At 44.4% G+C, this 10,058-nt stretch overlaps 1 protein-coding gene across 26 annotated transcripts in view; it reads right to left on the bottom strand.

The window, feature by feature from the left end:
• Positions 1-486: 486 nt before the first annotated feature.
• Positions 487-10,058, bottom strand: part of ICA1 (islet cell autoantigen 1) — a 155,907-nt gene continuing 146,335 nt past the window's right edge. For 24 of the 26 annotated variants that reach the window (XM_015133988.3, XM_077994655.1, XM_015133994.3 and 21 more), the window contains one exon: positions 487-1,347. In XM_015133988.3, the coding sequence (XP_014989474.1) occupies positions 1,226-1,347 (122 nt within the window). In that variant the 3' untranslated portion in view covers positions 487-1,225. 26 annotated transcript variants of the gene reach the window in all.

The following is a 10,058-nucleotide window of genomic DNA, read 5'->3' as shown; positions in this document are numbered from 1 at the left end:
TGTATTTCAGGAAGTGGCCCCAGGAAGCCCTTTCAGAGCTGGGCACTGAAGCTGCAGGAGTCCAGGAGAGACCTCCTGGCCCAACCAGTCATGGGGAACCATCTCCTGGGGCAGTCTTGGAGTCCACCCCTACTCTGGGCCTCTAGTTCATTGAAAGGGGTATACATGGTGTGTGTGGGCCCTCAGCAGGTCACCTGTGACATGCGTGGCAGGGAGAAGTGCCAGCTCTGGGGTGTGTAATAGTGGCAGAGTATCCGAGCTGCCCAAATGTAAAACTGTGGCTCCCACCCGTCTGATCCTTCAAGCCCCGTGTCGTCCTGCCTGCTGCTGCCTTACCTGGGTGGCGCACGGGGTCAAATCAATAGCTTCAAGGCTGCAGTTGGGACCCATCCTTCTCCTCTGTCCCACTCCAGTCCCCACACCCACACCCAGAGCACTTTCCTCAGCACATCACTGAGTCCCCACAACAGACTCCATCAACTTGACTTTGCATGTCAAATCTTTTCTGTTTAATTAAAAAAAAAAAAAAAAAAAAAAAAACGTCACAAGGGGCTTCAGAAATACATGCTTTTGAATTCCAGCCACGAAGAGGACAAAAGGAGACAGTGGTATCTGCAAATATGGCTGCTTTCCATAGAAAGGTTTGTGCCTTGGCGAGAAGCCCAGCTCCTCTACCTGTGTGAGAACACGTGGCCCACCAGGCACCTGCTGTGGGGACAGTGTCTTTGGTTGGCCAGAGCTTCATCCAGAGCTCACTGGAAGGTGGCTTGGCAGGAAGGAATCTTCCTACAGCCCTCCTCCAAGTGGGACAGAGTCTGGGGGCAGAGAAGGAGGCATCTAAGCTTTGATAGTCTCCTGCTGCCTCTGAGGCTTCAGGACACGTCATTCAAACCTACAATCAAAGTAGGCTCCTGATTTCAACTTGGATCTCATGGTAGCCCAGTGACACCGCAGCAGCCACGATGGGATGTAGGCAGGAGAGCGGCGGCCTGGAAACCGCTTCTAGACAATCCTGTATTGTTTAGATCCACATAGAGATACATGAAAACCCTTTAAACCAAATAAGAGTAAATAATTATACCAATATAAACAGGGTCGTTGACCCTTTCATTTTATTAAAATGGCACGTAATTATTAAAACAGCATACTGATCACTTTATACTTCTGCTACCGCCGGGGGAGCTGCTGGGGGCGGCATGTGAGTGCCCTCCCGAAGAGTACAGATTCATGCATTGAGCAATTCGTGTTCTTTATCGGTTTTCCCAACAGCATCAGGATTTGAGAGTGGGTCGAGGTCAGCGAAGAGGCTGAACCAGGCAGTCAGGTCTGAGGCAGCCTTAGCAGGTTCTGGGGAGAGAAGAGGAAACATGAGCAAACCCACCTTCCAAATGGCCGCCTCTGCCATGCGGGATGCAGGCAGGTCCAGGTCATCTTAAAATGCAGGATGTTCAATCAGACAAATCCCTTTGCACTCTGTCTCTGACAACGGTTAGGGAATTCCAACTCCTGTGGCTGGTTGGCCGGTTGGTTAACATTTCCAAACCATGGCCTGAAGCTCTGTGAATAACAAGCTCTTGTGTTAACAAACTCCCACCTGCACCCCAACCCTACTAATGGCCATCGCCCATGAAAAGCTGCTCAAACCCTCAGGCCCTGCCACTTCACCACAACCAGGAAATAGCATAGTTATTTCAGAAATCAGACTGAATGGCTGAGAAAGCAAGGGGCTTTCCACTGCCTGCTGGAGGAATCTTTTCAAATCTGCTGGGTCAGGAGAAAGATTATGGCCACTCTTTTTACCCGTCAAAGCAACAGGCCCAAAAGCGTTTGGCGCCCAGGCCTGGCTTCTCCTCTTCTCTCAGGGTCATTGCCTTCTTCAATCCTTTCCTGTCAAAAGGAGGGCCCCGACATGCCTTCCCTTCTCCCAGGGGGTCAATTCCCCTCACTCTTCAGCCTCATTGGAATACTCCCTTCTGCTCTTCCACCTAAACACCTGCCGTAACTTCCTGAATACCACGATCATACAGCCAAATTATTTTCCAGATGAGGAGAACATTCTCAAAAGAGTGCTTCATGCAAGTTATTTCTAAATAAGATGAAGGCTTTGTTTAAAAGACATAAATCATTCCACATGAGAATCTAAGTTCATTGGCTTGGATGACCTGTGCCTTTTTTCTTCTCCAACAGGTGGGAGTGTCAGAAACATGAAGAAAATGTCTCTGATGGGTGATCCTTCTAGCTGAGAGCAGCTAGGAATGTGCTTGCCATCTGGCTGAAAAGAGTCTCAGAAAGTACTGGTAGGACAAGTTGCTAAAAGTGGTTAGTGAGGGGATAGAAGCAATGGGATTATATCAATATAAACAGGGCCTTTGATCCTTTCATCAAAATGGCACTGAAATGCTAAGATAGGGTACTGACCACTTTATACCTCTGATTCCCCTCCCTTTCTCTTTTTGTAAAAAAAAAGTCTTTTGTAGATATCAATGTATCTACATGTAAAAATCAGTTGTATCTATGATAGTGAGAAAACTATATCAAGACTAGTTGGCAATATGCAAGTTATTACTATGTAACATTGAATTCCATGTGCAATTAGCCCTGGAATCACCTGGTTTATCTTGATATGATTATCTGAAACAAGAGAGCTCACTATAGCTTAGTTGGAGGGGGAGTGGGCAGGGTACTGCCTACAAAAAGGGAGTCACTCATCTTGCTTTAGTCGTGAAGAAGGTGGCCCAAGGAAACTGTATGGGGCATGACTGATTTCACTGGATTAGCCTATCTCTATTCTTGCTAGAGGATATCAAAATATCTTAAAGATGACTCCAGTGAAAATATGCTACACACTTGTTTCCCCTTCCTTCTAACCTCCTCAAGGGTCTTAGGAGGTCCTCCGAGCGTTACCATGGCCTTGCTGTGAGGAGTCAGTGATTGTGCTTTGGGACAATCCTCACATTCCCCAGGCAGCCACTGTTGGAGACAAAGCAGGTGCAACTGATTTGCATAACACTTAAAAGAACATCATAGGAACACTTTTTGATGATAATGGAATAGACACTTCCTTTAACTTCCTGTGGCCAACAAGAGAAAGTCAGTGATGACCAAAGAAACAGAGCTAGAGCTGCAAACACAGATGATATCTTCAGTTGAGCAGAGGCTCCCTTGGGGGACCTGTCCCAAAAGAGAACAGATCTCATGAACTTGAAACGACCTCTTTTGACAACTACGAAACCTGGCCCTTTCTGAGGAGCACAAATTAAATGCCCTATTTGGTGGTGGCAATGGTATTTTTGGCTAAAAATAGCAAACCTCAGAGGCCTTTCATACCTTGGTACTTCCAACCAAACTTGGGGACCACCCAATCACATGTAGATATTTGACTCGTTCACATTAGGTACAATTTGATAAAGGGAATTATGAATGAGGACATTAAGCCAGAAAAAGAAGTCAGAATGTAATTTCTGGGATTATGCAAAATTCTCCATCTCACAGCCCTGCTTTGAGCCCTAGAAGTTCAAATGGAAATTAGCAAAGTAGTACAGAAAATGGGTTAGGCCACTGGAAAGGAAGGCAGCTGTCATTTCAGGGAGATAAAATGCTGTTTTTACCTTTCACTGCAGGGCTGTTGTCATTTGGACTGCTTGTCTTTGGTACTGGCCACGGAGTAGGAGGAGGACTGACACTGCTCTCTGACCAGCCTAATATTCAAAACCAGAGCATGCCACATCTAGAGAAGAAGTCACATGAACCCACCAGTTGATGGCCATGTTCATGGTTCTCAACCATGGTGGCCTCTGAATAAAAATAAGACATTTCTCCCATGTTCCTCATACTGGAATACATTTGAGGAGACAGGAGATATACATCAACAAACCCAATCCAAAAATATGAAAAATGAAGGAAAAGGTTAGATTCTGAAAACGAAACAAACAATTGCTATGGATAAGGCATCTTAGCTTTTTAGCTTTATTTATGCCCATTTTTCTTCTCAAGCACAATCATTTCATGATCATACCAAAGATTATCAGTGGTGCTCTAAGGAAAGCAGGTGCCTTGTTTTTCTGTCACAAATGGGGAAAAGCTTAAAAAAGAGAACACCATTAAATGAAGCAATAGGACTAGTAACTGCACATTTTCTCAACTTCTAATGTGATCCAGTCCTTTTATTTTCTACATAGCTAATATAAATTGGGAGATTTAATTAATACAGATAAGTGAATGACAGTCCAGTACAAATATATGTGGGGGAAAGAAATCCCTCTTTAACTTTATGCCTCCCCCTTACAATGGTATTTGGCTTGTGATATGGTTAGGCTTTGTGTCCCCACCCAAATCGCACCTTGAATTGTAATCCCATGGTCCCCATAATCCTCACTTGTCAAGGGAGATACCAGGTGGAGGTAACTGAATCATGGGGATGGTTTACCCCCATGCTGTTCTCCTGATAGTGAGTTCTCGTGAGATCTGATGGTTTTAAAAGAAGCTCTCCCCCATTTGTTCCACACTTCTCCTTCCTGCCTCCTTGTGAAGAACATGCCTTGCTTCCCCTTCACCTTTGCCATGATTTTAAGTTTCCTGAGGTCTCCCCAGTCATGCTGAACTGTGAGTCAATTAAACCTCTTTCCTTTATAAATTATCCAGTCTTGGGCAGTTCTTTATATTAATAGCAGTGTGAAAATGGACTAATACACCTTGTATAACCCAACCACATGTTCTATAATGCCCCTTGTGCCCTGCCTGCCCCAGAATGGTTAAGAGGCATTCAGCACTCCTGTTTTAGGGACAGCAAACCTAGTTCCACACAGCATTTACTGTCTGTCCTGGAGGTTTTGGCATGACTCATATTTAATGCAGAACTTTACCATAAGCTTCTTTGCACCTCTGCTTTCATTCTATATATGCAAGTCTTATCTTCTCAATGAGACAAGAAATTTTTTGTTTTTCAATTTGCTCCAAAATACTTAACACAGCACAGGTAGATGTTTGCTGATTAAGTGGGTTGTTGATTCTCACTATAAAATGTAGACCATCAGAGGATGCATCACTGTTGGGATCATTATGCTTAAAACTGTTATCCTTTTATTGGGATACTCTGGTCACAGTGTTTTTAAAGGAAAAGCTTTGTATCTGATAAGGCCTTCAAGAGAGATCATGTTTGGAAGGCAGAGTTCAGATGGGGCAGTGAAACCAATGTCCAGAGCAAGAATGCCACTCCGTATATGGCACAAAAGTATAGGATTTAATGCCACTTGTTCACTCTGCCATTCTAAGCTTCAGACTTTCCAGTGGACTTCATTATAGAATTATACTCTATTTCTTAGTTTATATTTTCATCTCATCTCCTAGAGTCCTGAGCCCCTGGAAGCCAGGGACAATGTATTATTCATCTTTATATCCTTTAGTGCACTGAATGCTACACAATGGGTGTTCAAATATATGACTATTACATTAACAGAGTACTCTTTTAAACCATGAGAAGTACACTTCTAAAGCATTATTTTAAGAGATGGCAAAGCAGTACCTGGCACATATTCAGTATTATAATAATATGCACTGGTTGAAGTATTTCAGTTTAGGCAAATGGCACAAACCTCACAAACTTATTTATTAAGACTAACTTAATGAAACAGGTGGCCTGTGACCTATTTATTGACTCTAGAACAATGAAAAAATACGAAGAGTTCTAAAAGGCATTGTTATTCATTGGAAAGGTATTTGAACACGTACATAACAGAATTCACAAACAATCAAAAGCACTAGACTTGGAGGGAGCTGTCTGGGACCACAGAAATGTTCTAACACTGGACTGTGGTGAAGGCTGCACAATATAAAGTTACCAGAAATCCTTGAGCTGTTCTCTTACAATGGGTGAATTTTTGGCATATAAATTATATGGCAATAAAACAGTTTTTTAAAATAACCAGTATTTGGTGTAATCCAGGAATAACATAACCTCCCTGGTTCCTAGAAAATTGGCCCCTGACCATTTTCCTTCTAGACCCAAATCACATAAAACAGTGGTAAATGTGGAAAGTTACAGTTGTGGTTGCTGTGTGTGCCAAACAATGCCGATCATACTGAATGTAACTGGTAACTGTCACCGTTTCCTGCAATCCTTCTCTAACACTAAGTGTACCCAAGACCCACCTGTCCTCCAGAGCCCATGCCACCCTTCCCCTAACCCCTGCAGCTTGCCCTCAGTCTCTCAGAGCCATGGTTCTCACAATGTGTGTCCTCAACAGAGGCATGGGCATCACCTATGTGCTGGTTAGAAATTCAAGTTCATGAGCCATTGCTGACCTACTGAATCAGAATCCCTGCAAGTAGAGCCCAGGAAATGATTTTAGCAACCACTCAGTGATTGTTATGTAAGTAAAAGTTCGGGAAGCACTTCCTTAGCTGGTCGCTGAGGCTGCCTAAGTCACCATTTGGATTAGAATCACAGGATGCCTTTCGGGCCAGTGTGAGGACTAGGAGAGAGGTACTCCTAAGAATCAGAGGGGCCCACTTCCGGACTCCACACCCCCAGGCAGCTGACTCCAAATCTTGCAGCTTTATGCTCTTCAATCCTATTGTCCTCGGACAGAGTTCTTGGAGGGCCCACACTTCCAGAGAGAACTGGAACTGACTCAGAAAAGCCAGGGGGGAGTAGAGAAGTCAACCCCTCCCGATCCCTGTACGCTATGTGACACAGTGGGAACTCAAACAAGGTAATTCTTCCCATTTCAAAAATACGCATGACACTCAGCTGCAGAGAACACTGGAAAAAAGAGGCAGACTCGAAGCATTGTATTTTTCAAAGTATCACATGAACACGTTCCTAAAAGGAGGCAGAAATCAATTTATACGTCAAAATGGAGCTCACTTCCCATCATGTAATGTGCGTGTTCTTGAAAAGCTATAAATAAGTGAAACATCTGTGTATCAAGTCATGCTTTAAAAGAACCCAGAGGCCGGGTGTGGTGGCTCACGTCTGTAATCCCAGCACTTTGGGAAGCCAAAGCAGGTGGATCACTTGAAGTCAGGAGTTCAAGACTAGCCCGGCCAACATGGTGAAACCCTGTCTCTACTAAAAATACAAAAATTAGCCAGGTGTGGTGGCAGGCACCTGTAATCCCAGCTACTGAGGAGGCTGAGGCAGGAGAATCACTTGAACCCGGGAGGCAGAGGTTGCAGTGAGCTGAGATCACGCCACTGTGCTCCAGCCTGGGTGACAGGGTGAGAATGCATCTCAAAGATAAAAAAATAAATAAGACGACCCAGGAATACAAATTATATTTTCAAACATGTGATTTAAAAGATGATAATGGCAGATTCCTTTATAGACAAAACAGATATCTTCTACTTGAATTCCTTTGTAAGTATGGATTTTTAAATATTGTTCACCTGAAGCACTCAGGAACCATACAATGAACACCTAGAATCCATGGATTTGGGGGCTTCTCTGCAGCAGAGGATGTGAAGATCATAAAGCCTGAAGACATCCCCTCTTTGGGAGCTAAGATGATGGGAACAGTACACCTCAGAATGTTCACAAACACACACAGGGCATCATTACTCCCTTTCCCCATGGTGTGAAGCAGAAACGACAGCCAGTTTGCCAAGTCACATTCTTTTCTCAGAACAGTTATTAAGCATCAGTCTAACAATTCGACTACATGAGCATGAAGGGATAAAAGAGTATGTCTATGACACCAACTATTTATGGAAAAAAAAGCAAATACTAAGCTCAGCTACAGTTTCAACCTCATTCATATCACTTTGGAAATTATTTAGGAGAAGGGTGCAATGAGGGTAATTACAGATTGAATGCCAAGCCAGATTTCAAATGTCTTGGCTTCTGTCAGGAAAAAATGCTATTTAAAGAGAACTTAGTGTTGCTAATATTCCCATAATTGCCATCAACTGTTCTCTAGCTGGTGTGAGTTGGCTGAGGCATTTTTAACATGAAGGTGTGGCTAGAAAGATGTCAGCCCATCTCAGAGTAGTTCTGTCAGGAGAGGGGTGGTGAAGAGTGAGCGACCAGGGCAGTGAGTTCTGTGAACAAAATGACTACCCTAGCTTTCAGGATCCTTTGATATGTCAAATGTGCTACCCATTTGCAGGAAACATATAAAATTTTCTTAGAGCAACGCTGCCCCCCTTACTCACGTAAAGGAAAACCTAAATCAGCCAAGCATAAGGCTGGCCAGCTAGAGCAGCAAGTGAAGCCAAAGGACACCGCCCAGAGCTGTGCTTTGCCATGGGTGTCATTTACCAGCTGGGAGAGCCGAAGACCTGGGCTGGGCGGGGATCACAGCCTGGAGAGCTCTCTTGGGGCTGCCTGTGAAGGGGAGAGTGGGAACACCACAACCACGTGGCCAAGCACCACCCTGATACCCACAGTTCCCCATCAGGCCTAGTTTCCATACCTGCAAGGGGGAGATAAAATGTCCTGCCTCATTTGGGGGTTGTTTGGATAAAATGGGATCTTGTAGATGAAACCAGGTAGGAGAGAGGCTAGAGAGCAGGCCCTCAGTAAACCTAATCTGAATCTGGGAGTTTGTAAGCTAAGTAGACAAGTAGACGACAGGAGTAACCCCTGAGGGCATCATCTTCAAGGGTTCCCATTTTAGGACTGGTTTCTTTTCATCTAGTGTCATTTGTCAGTTGTCCTTTCCCCCACTTCTTGCCTGACATCCATCCATCCATCCATCCAGCCAGCCAGCCAGCCAGCCAGCCAGCCAGCCAGCAAGTACTTTTGTACATTTACCGTATTCCAGACACTGAGCTGTGTTCTGGAAATACGATGGTGAGCAACATAAATATGGGCCCTGTTCCCATGACGACCTCGAGCGAGAGACAGAAAATGGAATCAGAATGAGATCCTGTCATTTGCAACAACATGGATGGAACTGGAAGACATTATGTTAAGTGAACTAAGCCAGGCACAGAAAGACAAACTTTGCATGTTCTTACTCATTTGTGGGAGCTAAAAATTAAAACAATTCAATTCATGGAAATAGAAAGTAGAATGATGGTTACCAGAGGCTGGAAAGGGTGGTAGGGGTGGGGGTAGTAGGGATGGTTAGCGGGTACAAAAATCTAGGTAGATAGAATAAATGTGATCTAGCATTTGATAGCATGACAGGGTGACTGCACTCAACAATAATTTATAGCACACTTAAAAATAGCCCAAAGAGTATAATTGAAATGTGTGTAACACAAATAAACGAGAAATGCTTGAGGTGATGAACACCCCATTTACCCTGATGTGATTATTACCCATTGCATGCCCGTATCAAAATATCTCACATACCCTACAAATACATACATCTACTATTCCCATAGAAATTAAAAGTTAAAATAAAGTGAATCAATTTTACAATAAGGTAAGGGGAGAGGAATGATTAAGTACAGGTTGTCATGGACGTGGGGAGCAGAAACACCCTGACTGCTCAGGCGGGGGGACTCAAGGAAGGCTCCTCAGTGAGATGACATTGGAGCTGAGATGCTGAAGGATGAGAAGTTAGCCAGGTAAGACAAGCAGCATGCTGCGGAGGTGAGTGGCATGCTCTAAGGAGAAGGGACAGCATGTGCCAAGACCCCATGGTGGGGACAGACGGGTGCACTGAAGCTTGATATGGCTGGAGTCAGGCGTACTGATAGCACACGCAGCTCTCCAGGGAAGCAATGCCACGAAGACAGCTAAGCAAAGATGTGGGCGGTGTGGACAGTGAGGAGACAGTCATGTCCTAAAGGACCTTATAAGCCATGCTGAGGAGTTTAGACCTTATTCAAATGGTGGAACAACTGCAACAACTAAGCAGGTCACAAGGCCTTTCTGGGGCTCCTTGATTCCCTGATCTATAAAACGGGTGTGGAGTAGATCAAAGTTCCTTCTGTGGACTAAATTCTGCAGAGTTCCAAGGCCTGCAAATGCCCCTCAGCAGGCATAGGAAGGGCTGCACTTTGGTGGAACTCAGTTCCATTGCCTTGTGCTAAGAGTGCCTGCTCTGCATTCAAACTAAAAATATACCCCATGGTCTTTTCCCTCACATGATTCTGAGTACTGGGAA

The sequence above is a fragment of the Macaca mulatta genome, chromosome 3, assembly GCF_049350105.2.
Source record: "Macaca mulatta isolate MMU2019108-1 chromosome 3, T2T-MMU8v2.0, whole genome shotgun sequence".
NCBI lineage: Eukaryota > Metazoa > Chordata > Mammalia > Primates > Cercopithecidae > Macaca > Macaca mulatta.
Note: the sequence above shows the minus strand (reverse complement) of the source record. Positions and strands in the feature narration are given on the sequence as shown.